This window comes from Hemitrygon akajei, chromosome 2, assembly GCF_048418815.1.
Source record: "Hemitrygon akajei chromosome 2, sHemAka1.3, whole genome shotgun sequence".
NCBI lineage: Eukaryota > Metazoa > Chordata > Chondrichthyes > Myliobatiformes > Dasyatidae > Hemitrygon > Hemitrygon akajei.
Genome location: NC_133125.1, coordinates 36,918,143 through 36,936,865, shown reverse-complemented (window position 1 = coordinate 36,936,865; position 18,723 = coordinate 36,918,143). Strand labels below are relative to the sequence as shown.

The 18,723-nt window shown below is 38.9% G+C and overlaps 1 protein-coding gene across 1 annotated transcript in view; it reads left to right on the top strand.

The window, feature by feature from the left end:
* The window catches only part of LOC140740821 (guanine nucleotide-binding protein subunit alpha-14), a 125,506-nt gene extending 106,983 nt beyond the window's left edge, over positions 1–18,523 (top strand). The window contains exons 3-7 of the mRNA XM_073070359.1: positions 7,002–7,156; positions 9,022–9,150; positions 10,530–10,659; positions 14,658–14,811; positions 17,847–18,523. Of these exons, the coding sequence (XP_072926460.1) occupies positions 7,002–7,156; positions 9,022–9,150; positions 10,530–10,659; positions 14,658–14,811; positions 17,847–18,037 (759 nt within the window). The 3' untranslated portion in view covers positions 18,038–18,523. The remainder of the gene's footprint in view (positions 1–7,001; positions 7,157–9,021; positions 9,151–10,529; positions 10,660–14,657; positions 14,812–17,846) is intronic.
* Positions 18,524–18,723: the final 200 nt, after the last annotated feature.

Genomic DNA, 18,723 nt, shown 5'->3' with positions numbered 1-18,723 from the left:
TAAATCCGGTCCCTTAGAACACTTTCCATTAACTCTCCCACAACAGACTCACCAGCCTATAATTTCCTGGATTATGTTTAGAGCCTTTTTTAAACAGAGAAAAACATAAGCTATATCCAATCCTCTGGTAGCTCCCCTGTCACTAAGGATGTTTTAAATATCTCTGCTAGGGCCCCAGCAACTTCTGCACTTGGCTCCCGTAGGGTCAGAGGGAACATCTTTTCAGGCCTTGGGGATTTTTCCACCCTGATTCGCTTCAGGGTTGCAAACATCTCCTCCTCTGTAATCTGTACAGGGTCCATAAAGTTGATGCTGCTTTGCCTCACTTCTATAGACTCTGTCAATTTCCTGAGCAAATACAGATGCAAAGAATTGATTTTAATTCTCTTCCCATCTATTTTGGCTCTACACATGGATTACCATTCTGGTCTTCCAGAGGACCAATTTTGTTTCGTGCAGTCCTTTTGCTCTTGGAGGTATCTCTAGAATCCGTTAGGATTTCCCTTCTCTTTGTCTGGTAGAGCAACTTCATGCCTTCTTTTAGTCTTCCTGATTTCTTTCTTAAGTGTTCCCTTGCATTTCTTTCACTCCTTAAGCACTTCATTTGTTCCTACTTGCCGATACCTGCTGTGCACTTCCTTTTTATGTTAACCAGGGCTTAATATATCTCTTCAAAACCAAGGTTCCCTACACTTGTTATCTTTATGTTTTTTTTCTGACAGGCACAATACAAGCTCGGTATTCTCAAAATTTCATTTTTGAAGGCTTCCCACTTTCCAAGTGCACCATTGCCAGAGAACAGCCTGTCCCAACCCACACTTGCCAGACCATTAATAATACCATCAAATTGGCCTTTCTCCATTATGGAATCTCAACCTGCGGACCACACTTACCTTTTTTCATATTTACTTTGAAATTATTGGCATTGTGGTTCCCCTACACAGACTTCTGTCACCAACCTGTCTCATTCTATAGCAGCAGATCCAGTATTGCACACGTTCTCATTGGGACTTCCTGAACACTCTTGACAAACTGTATCCCCTCTAGTCCTTTCACAGTATGGGATTCCCAGTCAATATGTGGAAAGTTAAAATCATCTACTATAACTACCTTATGTTTCTTATTACAGTCTACGATCAGTTTATAAATTTGTTCCTCTAACTGCCCCAGACAGTTGGGTGTTCTGTAATATAGCCCCTTCAGCGTGGTCATATCTTTCTTATTTCTCAGCTCCACCCATAACACTTCAGGAGTTGAGTTCTCTAGTATGTCCTAATGGAGCACTGCCATGACATTTTCCCTAACTAATTACGCCACCCCTCCTCCTTTAATCCCTGTCACATCCAAAACAATGGAACCCCAGAATATTGAGCTGCCAGTCCTGCCCCTCCTACAACCAAGTCTTACTAATGGCTACAACGTCATAACTGCGGGTGTTGGTCCAAGCCCTGAGCTCATCTGCTTTTCCTATGATACTTGTTGCATTGAAGTAACACTAGTTACACCATACTCAACCTTTTGATTCCTGACTTCGTCTGAAGTCCTACCAACACCTGCCTCCTCAACCTCGCTACTAACAGTTCTGCCACTCTGGTTCCCATCCCTCTGAAACTTGAGTTTAAACCCCAGCGTGAAGCATTGACAAACCTTCCTGCTTGGCTATTAGTCCCCCTCCCAGTTCAGGTGCAAACTGTCTCTTTTGTACAGATCCCACCTTCCCTGGAAGAGAGCCCAGTGATCCAATAGTCTTATGCCCTCTATTATAAGAATTATCCTTGTAAAACTGATCAGTGAGGCACAGAGAGAGATCTGCATTTACTGACAAGTACCTTTATTGTCCAAATTAACAGGTACATAAATTCATTCAATAAATATCTTGTGTGCACACCCACTAAGTTTCCCTGGCATTCCTCATAGTCTCAATTCACTCACCACATGTTCCATGCAGGGTTGCTCACGCTTGTATCTGGTTATTCTTCGAAGTTACTACTGCCAGCACACATGAAGCATCCAATTTTATATCCGTTCCTTATCAATTCAAATATTGCATTCCAGTGCCATTGGTCACAGGTCATGTGTAGAACCTGTAACACTTTGTTATTGACTCTGCTCCAAGCCAGCATCCATTCTTCCCAGCAATAACAGTCGATAATTTATGGCTTTGTTCTCAACCAGCAACGAGCTTACTTCATGCAGAACAGAAACTGACTCCAACTCATAACATCTTGCAAATAACTTCTTACTTGGAAATGATCTCTAGTCCTGCAGCATTGTGTCTTCTTTGAAACGCTGATCAAGCCAAACAATTCAAGCTCACAAAATGGAGAACAGAGTGTCTTCACAAAATGGCAGTCTCCATCTCCAAATACAAGACAAGAACAAAAAGAATTAGTCTGCTTCCATTGTCTTCGATTCATTTGAATTCACTGATTTCTAGACTGTCATTCTTTCTGGCCAACGTCTCCCTCCAACACCACCTCCTTAGCCACGTGTTAAACTGTGTAATCTTCCTAGATCTGGCCTCAGTAGCACGTGGCACAGGTAGCAATCCTGAGATCACAACCCTGGAGGTCCTGCCTTTATCTTCACACCTAACTCCCTGAACTCCCTATGTAGAACCTCTTCATTTGTCCTACCCATGTCATTGGTACCTACATAGACCATGACCTCTGGCTGTTCACTCTCCACTTATGAATGCTGAGTACTCAGTCCAAGATATCCCAGACCCTGGTACCCAGGATGCAACATACTGTCCAGGAATCTCATTCTCACCCACAGAAACTCCTGTATGTTCTCCTGACTAATGAATCCCTAGCACCACAGCGTTCCTCTTCTCCCACCTTCCCTTCTGAGTCACAGAGCCAGACAGTGCCAGTGCCAGTGCCTGACCCCTTCCTGACTGTTACCCAGTTTTCTGTATCCTGAACCTTAATGTAACTACCTCTCTAATGTCCTATCTATCACCCTCTCAGCCTCCTGAATGATCTGAAGTTCATCCAGTTTTAGCTCCAACTCCCTAACACGGATTATCTTCTGCGATCTTTATTGTATAGCATCTACTGATCTCCATTGGTTTTATCACCCTTCTCTGTCAGTGATTTATTTTAAAATTTACCATCTGAACATTAGGTGAAAATGTGTGTCACTCTTCAACTCAGTTGACTTGCTTACACTGTTTCTCTCTTGTAACAATTCTGCTTTTTCCTGGAGATACGTTATTTATGAACACAGCATTGTTTTTGAGATGTTTTATGAAACTACTTCCATTTCAGTTTTAACAGTAGTATTTTAATGAGGGTAAATTAGTAGAACAGAATCAGGTTTATTATCACTGGCATATGTTGTGAAATTTGTTAATTTAGCAGCAGCAGTACGATGCAATACATGGTAATATTGAAAAAAATAAATCAGTTACAGTAACTATATAAATGTATACAATATTTTGCCCATGCATTTTTAAAATGAGTGTTTTTAAAGAAATTGAACGAATGTAAATTGTTTTAGCAGCTCATTGCAATTACATTCTCATGCAAACAATTTCAAGTTATTGTAAGGTCACCCTTTGTAAGTAGACTGCAGAAAGTAAACACAATTCTATTTGTCTTTGTTTACTTCTGAGCATTTTGATGCATGAGAAAATTCAAGATTGTTTAATGCTACTACCAGTACACAAGTGTAAAGGAGAATGAAATAATTGTTATTCTGGATCCAGTGCAACACGAAAATATAAACAATAAAATAAAAGAACAAAATAATAAAAACATGGATAGTTGTAAATACATAAGATAGCTTATATATAGATTAATTGTATATCCATAAAGTGATGCTAGGCATAGGAAACAATAAAGTAGTGATGGTGGGGTGAGTTAGTGCATGGAAGTGCTGATCAGCTTTACTCTTAGGGAAAATAACTGTTTTTGAATCTGGTAGCTCTAGCGTGGATGCTATGCAGCCTCCTCCCTGATGGGAGTGGGAGAAACAGTCCATGAGCAGAGTGGGTTGAATCGTTTATGATAGACCTTTTCTCCTGTACTTTTCTGTATATTTGTCCTTGATGGCAGGTGGGCGGGTGCCAGTGACGCGTTGGGCAGTTTTGAGTACCCATTGTAGACCCTTCCTGTCTGCCGCAGTGCAGTGATGCAGCACGTTAAGATGCTCTGTATCTCTGGAAGGTCGTGAGTATTGATGTGTGCGGTCCAGCTCTCTCCAGCCTCCCCAGAAAGCACAGGCATCGGTGAGCTCTCTTTACTGTGTGGGATGTGTTCTGGGACCATGAGAGGTGGTGCAAGATGTGCACTCCCAGGAGCTGGAAACTGCTCGCAGTTCCCACTGCTGTGCTGCCGATATAAAAATGCGTGTGTGGTGGTGCGAATTCTTCTGAAAGTGGTAAACATCGCCTTTGTCTTGTTGACATTGAGAAAGAGATTATTTGCCTCCCTGTAGGCTGTCTCGTCGTTTTGGTGATGAGCTGTACCGGTGTAGTGTCATCGGTAAATGTGAGTACTTGTTTGGCTGTGCAGTCGTGTGAGCAGAAAATGCGGCAGTGGGCTCAGCACACAGTGCTGGGGGCACCTGCATTGAGGGTGATGGGAGGGAGGAGCTGTTGTGCAACCTGACTACCTGAAGTCTGTGGTCTGACTATCAGGAAGCGAAGGTTAAATAACAGGCAAAGTTAAGCCTCTGCTATGCCACCCTTTTCAGTGAGTCCAAATGAGTGAAGTGATTCAGCCATTGTGTTATACAGCACGGAAGAAAGTCTGTGATTCAACATGCCATATGCTAGTCAATTTTGAAATAAAGTTGATTCCCGTTATTTGGGACACATCAAGACTAGTACATTTTGGCCCAGCAGCTGCCCCAATTAGCCAAAGCTTTGTGGAACTAGTTAAAAGGCATAAAGAAGTAAAATTACCATTCAATGGAGAATAAACCAAATAGAACATAGAAGAGTACAGCACAGAAACAGGCCATTCAGCCCACAATGTTGTGCTGAACCAGTTAAAAAGCAAATCAAAACCACCCAGGCACTAATCCCTCCCAAATACAAAATGTTTGCTAATTATGGCAGATGCTGAAGGGCATCATGAAGTTGGCACTATTTTCTGCATTATATGGTCTATAATGATCTGCTGGATACAAGCAAAAGTTCAATTTTGTGCAAGATGGCAGGTGATGCCTGTGTAGAAAAGGACCAAAAGTCTCTCTTTGTACATCCAGAAAGGTGTTGAACACCTTGGGTGTCCACAACAGAATCATACACAGGACAAGTGGAAGCAACACAAGAAACACTGATAGCGACTGAGTTCTACGTGCAAATTCTCAGGCCTCTCATCAGATGCTGCTTATCTTGATGACAATTTGACTGAGTGCACTCCCAGAGGAAGTGCAATTCCAATTGTAATTGACCATTCCTAATCTGCATAGTTCAGTAATTTCATCAATAAGAATCTTGATTGTTTTTAACATCAGCATTAAGATTAACTTGTATTTCATGGCATGGTAGCATGTGATATCCAGTATATTGAAATTAGTTCACTTTAAAATGCTATTTTGAAGTAATAGTTTTATACTTTTGAAAGTATAAAATTGGACATCCTTGAAGGACAAAAGCAGACTCTTCTGGCTGAATTTATCCATCAGTGTATTTGGGTAATTGAGGAAAATTATTTTTGAATATCTTGATATTTTGTCCTTTTACATGGTCTGATTGCCTCAGATTTAACCTGTTTGCACTTCACTAATAGCTGTAAATCCACAGCTGAATTCTACATTAACTTTTAATTCAGAGAAATCAATAGTACTTCCACTCTTATTGTTTTAATGAGCAATCAGCCCTTATTCATTTTGTCCTTTACATCTGTTGATTAGAGTCATTCTGCCTTCTGTTTACTATTTGTGTCCACTTTTTAACTTTTGAATTTAATTTGCTAAGTGAGTAAATAGCAATAAATGGATCTCTGACATCCAGTGTATGTAGAATAAAAAGTCAGTAATACAGTAAGTGGGTGGCATGGTGGTGATGCGCCCCTACCAAAGGAGGTGTAAGCCACTGCTTCCCTCCGCTAACCTGCAGGTCACCCTTGGGCAAGGTGTAGCTCCTGCTTAGCTTCCCCGATCAGCGTCTTGCGAAGCCATGGGAGCAGGTGGCGGATTTTTGTATGAGCAGCTGGTGCAGATCACAAGTTCCTGTTATGTGACCACTGATGCCAGGGAGACGATCTCTGAACACTATTGATAGTGGCTGGGGTCACCCGGCTTGTAAAGTCACTGCTCAGACGGGCGGTGGCAAACCCACTTCTGTGGAAAAAATTGCCAAGAACAAACATGGTCATAGAAAGACCATGATCACCAACATCCTACGACACGACACATAATGAATGAAGAAAAACAGTAAAAATTGACCATTCAGGAAGTCCTGATGGTCCAGCATCCAGTAGCTAGTACCCTAAACTTAACAGAGCTCGAGATCTCACACCCCCTTTACACTTGCAATCATAAATGAAAAGTTTATTTTACTGTGTGACATAACTTAAAAATGAATTAGAAGTCTGAGACGTTAATCCAATAATCTGGAAAATCTACCTTTCTGGCCCTCTGGAGTCAGTGAAGGGTTCTGTGGTGTGCTATTAGAATTGAACTTGCTGCTCGAGAGTTTCAAAGTTGGAATATTATTGCTACTGGAGACTTTCATCCTGATGTGTATAAGATGAATTAAAATAAAACCGTCCTGCTCAGAATAACAAGTCACCAGAAATGACGTTTCATCATGAGGAAAATGGTGTACACCAGAAGTGAATTGAGTGCTCAATGGAGCCATATTCTCAACTCTCAGTTCATCCCATATTTATCCTTATTTCTTTAACAGCAAAAATTAAACAAATAGAATTTTGGTTCACTATTTAAGTTAAAGATAATGAACTTTACAATTCATGATAATGGATGAATTTTGTATTATTATATGTATATAAGTATCCCTAAATGTACTTAATTATATTTATTAGGACAATGCAAATATTATCAGAGAAGTAGAAGTGGATAAAGTATTCTCTTTTGAAACACCATATGTTGAAGCAATAAAGAAATTATGGAATGATCCCGGGATCCAGGAATGCTACGACAGACGGCGAGAGTATCAGTTATCAGATTCTGCCAAATAGTAAGTATGAAAATTGTTTTAAACTAATATACTAAGGCCAAAATATTCTCTTGGTTTTCATCCCCTTCCAATATATGTCATTTGGTGTACTGGAAATTGGTGTGTGCTGTTGTAGAGGTATGTTTTTCCAACACTTCTGAATGGTTAAATTCTGAGCTTAGTGACATAGCCTCTTTAATTCTGTTCAACTATTATTTACTGAAAGCTGTTAGACCAAAGTAATCTTGTCAGTTGTCAAAATGCATTAAGAAAAAGCTTCCTAAAGATTCTTCACATACTGCAATCTGCACTACCAATCTAAAGCAGCAGTGCGCGGAAAATTTTGTTAATGACATTTCGGAACATAAAGATAGAATCCACTCTTCCTGAAGCTCCTGACGTGTTCTTTTCCATCCAAGTCTCAAATTAAATGCTCAATTTATAATTGAGCATTTGATTATTAATATTATTATTAGTCCTCATTTTGGTGTGTGCACAGTAAAATATATACTGGATTCAATAGCGTACATTAATTTCATGTATTACCTCAAATGTTGAACTTTATAGAAAACAAAATCCTGACACTGTCCAGTGTGTTATGTACAAATAAGATCTTTTTTTTTGTTGGTGTATAATAATGGGAACATTTTCAGAATTCATACAAAAACTTTTAGTTTATATAAAAACTTTTAGTTTAAATAAAAGGAAGAATGTTTTGATGAGGGCATTGCATTCACAAGGAGGCAGTGATTGATTAGGATGAGAGTAATTGTGAATATTGCAGGTGCAACTATGTATTACATACAAAATTGTAACATATTGTGAAAACAAAATTGAGGTAGACAAGGCTTTGTGTAATTTTATTACTGTGTCAGGGAAAAAGGAGATGAAATTAGTATGAATTTTTGCCTAGATTTTGTAACATTGGCTATGAGAGTTTGTAACCTGTTCCTTATTTTGGGTTTGGTGTGAGGCAACATTTTAAGAGATCTTGTTCCCTTGCATATTAAAATGTTCCTGAAGTCAACAATTATTAATCATTCATGGCAGAAAGATGAGTTTTTGGAAATCAACATTTCACACTCTGACCACTGGAGTCCAGTGTAATTATAAATAAGCTTAAATGGATGAAGAATGTATTGTGAATGGGAAGGAAGAATTTACTGGGTGTGTTTTCCCTTAATAGCCAAGACCTTAAGCATGATTGCTCCCTTCTGTTCTTAATATAAGCAAAAGGATTCTCTATTTGGCTTTTCAAGAAGGTAATCTTCAATATTAGGACTGAACCTTAATTGCTCTTTTCTCAATGTTTGCTGATCACCTTGTATTTATTTGTAGATGTAGCTCAAGATTATAAACACATAAAGCAGAAATGAAAGGAAAAAATCCTGGTTCCGTAACCCTGACATGTTGTAACTGTGGTTTAATTTACCCTGAATGAGAAATGGTACCAGAGAGATTCCGTCAATTTAGTACCTGTTTCCCTGACCATGTAATCAATTATTCCTACAACAGTCCTAACCCTTCCTGTTTCACTGTTGTTCTTTATCCCATGATACTATGTTCTGCTCTTCAGATTCAGCTCTGTTAAGAATTGCAGTGAGAATTTTGTGTTCAGAAGACAAAATTGAATTTTTTCCCTCAGGAACAGAGAATGTTGAATATATATATTTTAGGCATATATTGTCAATAGATAGAAGCTCTTTGTGGAAGAGTTGGTCATCTGTTTTTCTCTATTACACTGAATGGGTTTATTGTTAATATCTTAGCATCTTTGTCTTTGTCATCGTCTTCTGGACAGTACCTGTAATTTCCTTTTCTTAAATGTTAGTGTGCAGAATTATGTTGGAGGTTTCTGTAATTTGCAATTATATTTAATTTTTCAGCTATCTTAGTGATGTAGATCGGATTAGTTCAGCATTGTATATACCAACTCAACAGGATATACTGCGGGTCAGAGTACCAACAACTGGAATCATCGAATATCCTTTTGATTTGGAGAACATAATCTTCAGGTATTGAAAAGGACAGATATTTCTGATTAATAGATTTTTCATAATGTGCAAAAGAAAGTAATGGCTATGAATTAACTGGCAAAAACATTAATTATTGTTAAACAAAAGTGGATTATTTCTGAAGAATGTGACACTGTGTAGAATATGTTTATGAGATGCTGCATCTCTACAAGTTGCCTTCTTGATACTTTTTGCTAATGCAGCCAGCACTATTAAAGTGAACTTAACTTCGGGGGAAAGAGGGAACACAGGATGTATTTATGTATGATATATAAATGACTGATGTGGTTACAGAATATAATTGCATCATAGCATATAAGCACCACCATGTTCTCCCCTTGTTAAACCAGAAAAAAAAGTACACACCCTTGAAGTTCTTAATGTCCTACAGTTATAACGTTTGGAACCTGCCGGGATTCCTAGCTTGGTTTTCATATATAATAATATAAATGCATCAAATAATATTTAATATAAGTATATAAAATACATAAAGCATCTCTGCACTACTTGGTTAGTCAAAGTTCTTGCAGCAACATCTGCATTTTGAATATGAAATAAAAATGCTACCTGTGCCTGACTACAAAATATTGAGAAAAGTTTTATAGTTTGAATTAAATGCTTCACTGAGGGAAATTCCTTCTGATTGCACTAAATATCTATGTAAACAAATGCAAACTGTTTAGAAGATCAAACTTTCTTGACTATTTCCATTACCAGTAAATATCTATCCATCAAACGAAAGGTGATGCCTCTCGCATTATACAGTAGAGAGCATCATGTTTCTTTTTAAGCTACTGTGGGTCTTTAGCATCTTGATTCTTCATTTAGTGGGTGAAATGTAATACTAAAATTTTAAATAGTTCTTTAGTTTTTTCCCTTAATTAAGATTCTTTGAAGCAATTCTGCTTGGAAGTAATATTTAAAAACATTGCCATTAAGTTGGTTTCACTGCTAGATTCTCAACCAAGTTTGGCTTTTGAGTGAAATAGGCAGGATTTTAGATTGTATGAAGACTCATAATTTGCTTTTTATTTTTTACCTTTGTGATTCTTGTATGTGATGAAGTTGGATCTTTTAAGTCTGAATGGTTATTTCTGTTTCTGCTACCTGTGTAACAGTTATAGAAATAAGAAAATGATAGTAAAGGTTTTGTTATACGCAACATTACATGCAGAGTTTAGTTTTACAATGATATGAAAATGGCACGATTCAGGATGATTCAACTAATTCTTTCAGGACTGATAATGTTCTTAAGATTATCTGCGCCATTAATGTTCAGTAACTATTTATTTGTGTTTTGAAGTTTTAAAAAATAAAGTCCTTAATGATAATGTGACTGGAAACTGCATTTTCAATCTTTCCTTTGCTTTACTTTATAGGATGGTAGATGTTGGAGGTCAGAGGTCAGAACGAAGGAAATGGATTCACTGTTTTGAGAATGTCACCTCAATCATTTTCTTAGTGGCACTTAGTGAATATGATCAGGTCCTGGCCGAGTGTGATAATGAGGTAATGTCAGATTTTTTTGGCAACAGATGCCACCTTATATAGCTGAAGGGTCCCCAGAGGGTGAAAAAACTAAGTAAATAATATTATTATTAATAATGTTATTTCATATTTTTCTGGCATCTTTTTTTCTCTTAGCCTAAAAAAGTGCTTCTTTGATTTAGAACAAAGTTCACCCACAATTAAAACATTGATATTCTTTCTCATTGGAGTACTTCTGCTCCACCTCCACCAACAAATTTGTCTCCTCTTCACGCCAGGTGAACGAGAGCCTGTCTCTCCTTCTGATGCACAGTGGAGAGTATCCCGACTAGTTTCATCACAGCCTGGTATGGACACACCAATGCCCAAGAATGGAAAAGCCTATTAAAAAAAGTGGAAACTACCCAGTCCAACAAAGAAGTCTTCCCATTATTGAGCACATCTACAAGGGGTGTTGTCACAATGAAGCAACATTCGTCAAGATCCTCCACCATCTGTGCCAAGCTCTCTTCTCAGTGCTGCCAAGGGGAAGGAGATACAGGAGACTTAGATCCAGCAGCACTGGGTTCAGGAACAGAACAGAACTAACAGGCTCCTGAACCAATGTGAATAATTTCACTGAAATGATCATTGAACCCAACTGTTGCATTCACTCTCAAGCACTCAGGGAACTCATGCCCTCAGTTTATTTAATTATTGATTTGTTAGTTGTTTTGTACTTGCACAGGTTCTCTTTCTTTGCTGTCTCGTTGTGTGTAGTTTTTCATTGATTCTGTTGTATTTCCCTATTGTACTGTGAATGCCAGCAAGAAAATGAATCTTGGGGGATATACAGAGGCACGTACATCCTTTGATAATAAACTTACCTTGAACTAAAACTGAAATAGTCAAATCAGCTGCAGTAATCCTTCCCTCTCCCTGGCCCCCCTCCCCTTCTTTCTGCAGGGATCGCTCCCTACCCGACTCCCTTGTCCATTCGTCTCTCTCCTGGCACTTATCCTTACAAGTAGAACAAGTGCTACACGTGCCCCTACACCACCTCCCTCACTACCATTCAGAGCCCCAAACAGTCCTTCCAGGTGAGGCGACTCTTGACCTGTGAGTCTGTTGGGGTCATCTACTGTATCCAGTGCTCCCTGTGTGGCCTCTTGTATATTGGTTAGACCTGATGCAGATTGAGAGACTGTTTCACCGAGCACCAAAGCTCCACCTGCCAGGAAAAGTGGGATCTCCCAGTGATCTTCCACTTCCCATTCCCACTCGACATCAGTCCATGGCCACCTTCACTATCACGACGAGACCTCTCAGGGTGGCGAGGCAACACCTTATATTCTGTTTAGATGTCTTTGCCTGATGGCTTGACCATCAATTTCTCGAACTTCCGGCAATGCCCCCACCCTTTCACCATTCCCATTTCCCTTTCTCACCTTATCTGCTTGCCTGCCTGTTGCCTCCCTCTCGTGCTCCTTCCCCTTTTCTTTTTCCCATGGCCTTGTGTCTGCTCCTATCAGATTCCCCCTTTTCCAGACCTGTATCTCTTTCACCAATCAACTTCCCAGCTCTTTACGTCACCCTTCACCCCCACCCCGCTAAGTTTCTTCTTTCACTTTGTGTTTCTTCCTCCCCTCCCCCACCTTCTTACTCTGACTCTTCATCTTTTTTTCCAGTCCTGAAGGGTTTCGGCCCAAAATGTCAACTGTACTCTGTTCCATAGATGCTGGCTGCCCTGCTGATTTCCTCCAGCATTTTGTGTGTGTTGCAGTAATCCACTGGAAGTTATGAATTATCAGGTTTGGATTTGTCAAGGTGGTAAAAACTGGTACAATAAATGGCTTCAATTCGTGAAAAGCTTTCTGTATTTGTAACCATATAACAACCATATAACAATTACAGCACAGAAACAGGCCATCTTGGCCCTTCTAGTCCGTACCGACGCTTACACTCACCTAGTCCCACTGGCCCGCACTCAGCCCATAACACTCCATTCTTTTCCTGTCCATACACCTATCCAATTTTACTTTAAATGAAAATACTGAACCTGCCTCTACCACTTCTACTGGAAGCTCATTCCACACAGCTACCACTTTCTGAGTAAAGAAATTCCCCCTCGTGTTACCCCTAAACTTTTGCCCCCTAACTCTCAAATCATGTTTGAATCTCCCCTACTCTCAATGGAAAAAGCCTATCCACGTCAACTCTATCTATCCCCCTCATAATTTTAAATACCTCTATCAAGCCCCCCTCAACCTTCTACGCTCCAAAGAATAAAGACCTAACTTGTTCAACCTTTCCCTGTAACTTTAGTGCTGAAACCCAGGAAACATTCTAGTAAATCTTCTCTGTACTCTCTCTATTTTGTTGATATCTTTCCTATAATTCGGTGACCAGAACTGTACACAATACTCCAAATTTGGACTTAGCAATGCCTTGTACAATTTTAACATTACATCCCAACTCCTGTACTCAATGCACTGATTTATAAAGGCCAGCATACCAAAAGCTTTCTTCACCACCCTATCTACATGAGATTCCACCTTCAGGGAATTATGCACCATTATTCCTATATCACTCTGTTCTACTGCATTCTTCAATGCCCTACCATTTACAATGTATGTCCTATTTGGATTATTCCTACCAAAATGTAGCACCTCACACTTATCAGCATTAAACTCCATCTGCCATCATTCAGTCCACTCTTCTAAGAACTGGCCTAAATCTCTCTGCAAACTTTGAAAACCTACTTCGTTATCCACAACGCCACCTACCTTAGTATCATCTGCATACTTACTAATCCAATTTATCACCCCATCATTCAGATCATTAATGTATATGACAAACAACATCGGACCCAATACAGATCCCTGAGGCACACCACTAGTCACCGGCCTCCAACCTGACAAACAGTTATCCACCACTACTCTCTGGCATCTCCCATCTAGCCACTGTTGAATCCATTTTACTACTTCAATATTAATACCTAATGATTGAACCTTCCTAACTAACCTTCCGTGCGGAACCTTGTCAAAGGCCTTCCTGAAGTCCATATAGACAACATCCACTGCTTTATATGGATCAGATCAATGCCATGCTGCTAGGAGAAATGAGCTCCAAGAAAAACGCTGAGTAGTGGGATGCAGCCAGTGAATGCTTCAAGACCAGGCTGATGTTCAGCCAGAAGCGTGTTGCGAGTAATCCATCTCACACATGAATTCTGCTGAACAGAGAAACACTAGCTGTCTAAATCTGATATTCATTAACTTTACGCTGACAGAGTCCTCTAGCGTTACATGCTAGGGGTTCATCATTGCCAAGACACTCAACTGGATGTGCTACACAAGTACTGTTGCTCCAAGAGAAGATTAGAGGCTGTATATATAGCAGTGATTGACTCAACTCCTGAAACTTCAGATTCTTTCCACAGGGCAGAAGATGGGAATTTGGTGAAATATTTGCACTTGCTTTGATCAGTACAGCTCCAGTAAGTCTCAATGAACTGAACACCATCCAGGGTAAAGTGTCCCTAAACTGCCTGAACATTCATTCATTCCTTTCATCACTAGCCATCTACAAATGCACTGGAGTTGCAAACCTCAGCTATCATCAGTACCATTGTAAAAGACAACGTAACCCGTGAGGTTCCCCTTCGAGTACACACAATTCCAATGTGGAAATGTGTATCTGCTCCATCACTGCCTCAGAGTGTAAAACCTGGAAGCTTGCTGGGGATACCTCCAGCAAAAGCAAGTAGTGGCACATTACCCCCACTTTTAGTGCAATTAGAAATTGGCAATCAATAGTGATCTTGCCCACATTCCGTAAATGAGTGCAGACTGCTGTAGGAAATCTTGTGATACTTCTGTATGTAAACAAACAGTGCAACATTTATAACTTGTATAGAATTGACTGCCCAGGGTTTATTTGAGAGGCTGTGAAGCATTAATACACAGGCAATTTGCCTTCTTTTGGATATTTGTTGCAAGCTACATGCTGATATAGAAATGCTTTGTATTTACTTATAGAATCGAATGGAGGAGAGTAAAGCATTATTTAAGACGATTATCACCTATCCCTGGTTTCATAGCTCTTCGGTCATCCTCTTCTTGAACAAGAAGGATCTCCTGGAAGAAAAGATCATGTATTCTCATCTAGTTGATTACTTCCCAGAATATGATGGTGAGTGTTTTCCTGGAAATAATTTAATTCACTTAGTTATACATGATGCACAATAGCAGAATGAGTCTTGTATTAGTTTGAAGGTTAAAAGTGAGGGTGTCTGCTTTATGAAAACAAAATGATAGTTAAGATTAATATATGTAAATGTGATGCTCAGTACTAGAACTATATTTACAAATGTGTGTTGGCATTATTGCTATTGCTCTTCAGTAATGAACTTACCCTTATTTGGTCCTGTCACAGCTTTCTTGAAGACTTCAAATTTCTAGGATGAATTGTTTTAGAAATTTTCTCAATTTAATATATTATTAAACTTTTTATTATGCTTTATTTTATTTTTAACTTCTGTCTTCTTGAATGAATCCCATTTGATCCAGTTTCCTTTAAAGAATATTATTGAATATGATTGAAAAGTGTAATCTTGGTGAAGTTCTGAGGATATGTTTTGCTGGAAAAGTTTATAATTAGATCAGAAGTATCAGTAGGCTTGATGAAAATGGTATGTTTTAGGTTTAAAGGCATTGGGAACCAATATGGTGAAGTGGACTGCAGAAACGGGTAAAGAGCTTTTCAGTGCATTGTGTGAAGTTGTGCATATGTTGAAATGTATGGTGCTTAGAGGAAGAAAGGCTAGGCGGTGTATTACAAACTGACAAAAGAGCATGTGAGGTATGGACAGTGGGGATTGGTACTGTGAGGCTCAGAATGTTGAGTTAGAAGATAATTTCTGGACTGACAACAGTACCATTATTGAGCTAGTTGCCAGTGAAGGAATGAATTTGGGCCCCTGACCCTTTGAACATTTTTCAGTTTTGAACAAGAGGAAGACTGAAAGATTGCTAAACAGTATCATATTCATATTTTAGTTGCAGCTTCTCGTAGTTCTCCAAATTATTCCAGGGATTTTGCCTGTATTCATTATCTGGAATTCACTTTTAAAATGCACACAGATGACATGAAATGCACTGCTGCCATAGTTGACTCTGCTTATTACCTCATCGAATAATTCACTTGTTGGTTATATGCAACCTTCCTTAAATCTATGCTACTGTTCTCAATTAATCTATGTCTTTCCAAAGGAAAGTTATAATGTCCATGGAAAGGATTTCAATGAACAGACCTGTAAATATTGAATTTCTTCCTTTCTCCCACTTAAAACAACTTAGTGTTGGCAGTTCTCTGCTACTAATGCTGAAACTCAGGGTTGGATTTTGCAACCACAGCTAAGGATAACCCCTTTCATTCTTCTTTTGTCACTATGTTCATCCCATTCAGCAGTTTGTACTCACTCACCTTAACTAAAGTGTTGACTTCACTTTCCTGGTAAAGTATTTGTTCACCTTACCCATGTTCTTCATGCTCATGCACAAGTTACTCTGTGGTCACTAAAGGCCCCACTGTTAGTTTATACATTAATATCTTAGTGTTTTATTTGCTTTACTTTCTTACATTCTTTTTTAATTTCACTCTTATATTTTCTGTCCAATTCACAGCTTTCTACCAATTTCCCCTCCTCCTTTTTGTCTTGTGTTGGCCTCTATGTGCATTAACATTCAGGGGTTTCCAGATTCAAATGCTCTTTGTGGAACATGTGTTCCTGGAACCTAGAGAATAGTTCCAACTGTGTGTCTCTCATTTTTTATCCTTTATCTTAACCCATTTAACCTCATTCTTGTATCGTCCCTTCTCAGAGCTGTGGTGTATTTTTACCTAATATTGGCAATTTATCTCTATCCCTCTTTCTATTTTATCTTAAAATCCGTTAACTAGGAAGCTTGTCCTTCACCTCTTTAGGCGATGTCGCTATAATAGTTGTCACACTGTAGTTTATGTGTGTCTTTGACCTTAATTCACCCACTTTATTCACTGCATATTATTTAAGCACAGAAATTACTCATATGCTAATTTTTTAACCTTATTTCCCATGTTTTTCCAAACACTTCTGCCTTCCACTCCCTACTAAATCTTAGCTCAGCTTCCTACCTTCTGCCAAGCTAATTTGAACAGTCACTGACGGCCTTTGCAGATGTAGACAATCTTACCGGTTGCAGTCCTATTGAGGTGTAAAGTTTCTGGCTTGTACACGTCACATCTTGCTGTGAACTGGTCCCAGTGACTCTTTCCTCCGTGCTTTCCTGCTGCTCTATTCTAATCCTATATCCACTCCAAAATTATGCCAGAAGTATTGGAAGTTAACACCTTTTGAGATCTTGTGTCTTAATCTCTCTCTTGAAATAGATTTTGCTGCCGAACCTCGTCTTTTTCTACCCAAGTCATTGCTGATTTGGCCTCTGATTGTTAGTTCGTTCTCTCTCTTCCCCCTCTCTCCATCCATCCATAATTTTCTGCAACTATTCCATTGATATCCGTGTCACCGGCACCAGCTGTAAAGTCCCTGTAACAATTACCATCTTGCCCTTTCTCCTCTATCCCTGCAACAGCTGAACTACCTTAGTTGCTTATTCTTGACACTGGCTGCAGCTGTCAAGAGGAAGCCTCGCTCCTTTCGGTACTCAAAATTGAATACTGGTTAATAAGTAAGAAGCCAACTAGAGTCTACTTGAACTGCTGAAGGCCCGAAACATCAACTGTGCTTTTTTCCATAAATGCTGCCTGGCCTGCTGAGTTTCTTCAGCATTTTGTGTGTTTTGCTTAGAATTCCAGCATCTGCAGATTTTCTTTTGTTTACTTGAATTACTTATTTTCTTGTCTGTCAGACATTCAGTCTTAAATGAGCTGTCCAGAGCATTCAACTCTGTGGATGGCTCACCGTGGCATCAGCTGTAGCTGAAGCCCCAAGATGCGGGCTTCTCCAGCTGATGACACTTCCTATTGTTGAGGCTACCATGGAGTTCCCAAATCCACAGGTGAAAGTTGCCCTGCCATGCCTCGAAGATAAGCTCACTTTGCAGAAACCGGAATAAATATTTAAATACAAAGTTATACCATTGCCCTTCCTACACTAAAGGCCACACTGTAGATACTGCATTCAGTGAACAAAGTCCATTGATTTATATAATTCTAATGTCTTATAGGTCCACAGCAAGATGCCAAAGCAGCACGAGACTTCATTTTGAAGACTTATCAGAATCAGAATCCTGACAAAGAAAAGGTCATCTACTCTCATTTCACATGTGCCACAGATACAGAGAATATACGGTTTGTCTTTGCTGCTGTCAAGGACACTATCCTACAATTAAACCTGAAGGAATTTAACTTGGTATAAAGGACAAACAATATATTCTTCATCATTTAATATTTTTTAATGCTCGAGTTTTACGTGCAAGTTTAGTTGTATTAGGAACCTGCAAACTTACCAATTTTACCAGTTGTACGGCAAACTTGGTAATATTGTACAGATGTTTAATTTCAGATTCGATCTCAATTTTTTTTGGAATTATTTCTTCAAATAGTTAAGAGTTTTTCTGTTTGAATAAAAATAATGTGTGCTGGCAATGTATGGCACATTTTTGACTCAAATGAAGACCTTTAATAGCTTTTATGGTTTAAAACAATCCTGGGGATCATGTCAAAAGAAACAAATATGTTTTTCCTATATGTGCTTATTTCACAGTTCTAAGTACTGAAAACACACTTATATTTACTTTCATGTATGGCACTCTATCAAAAACACATTGTAAAATTTCTGGAATCCAGTAGTTTACTGAATGCAGCTAATTACCTAAAATAAAAATAACCAGATTTTTCTATAGTTTGCATAATTTAAGTTACATTTAGTACATGGAGCAGTTTTAGTTATTTGTTTAAAGAGAACTCTAAATGATTGCTGAACAAACAAGTTCTTAGGTGTTACTTTCAACATTTAAAAATGTCATCCAGTCATTCTAGAGTTATAGTCATTAAACCACAGATACCTTCAACATTTAAATACTAGCATAAGTTGTTGCAGTA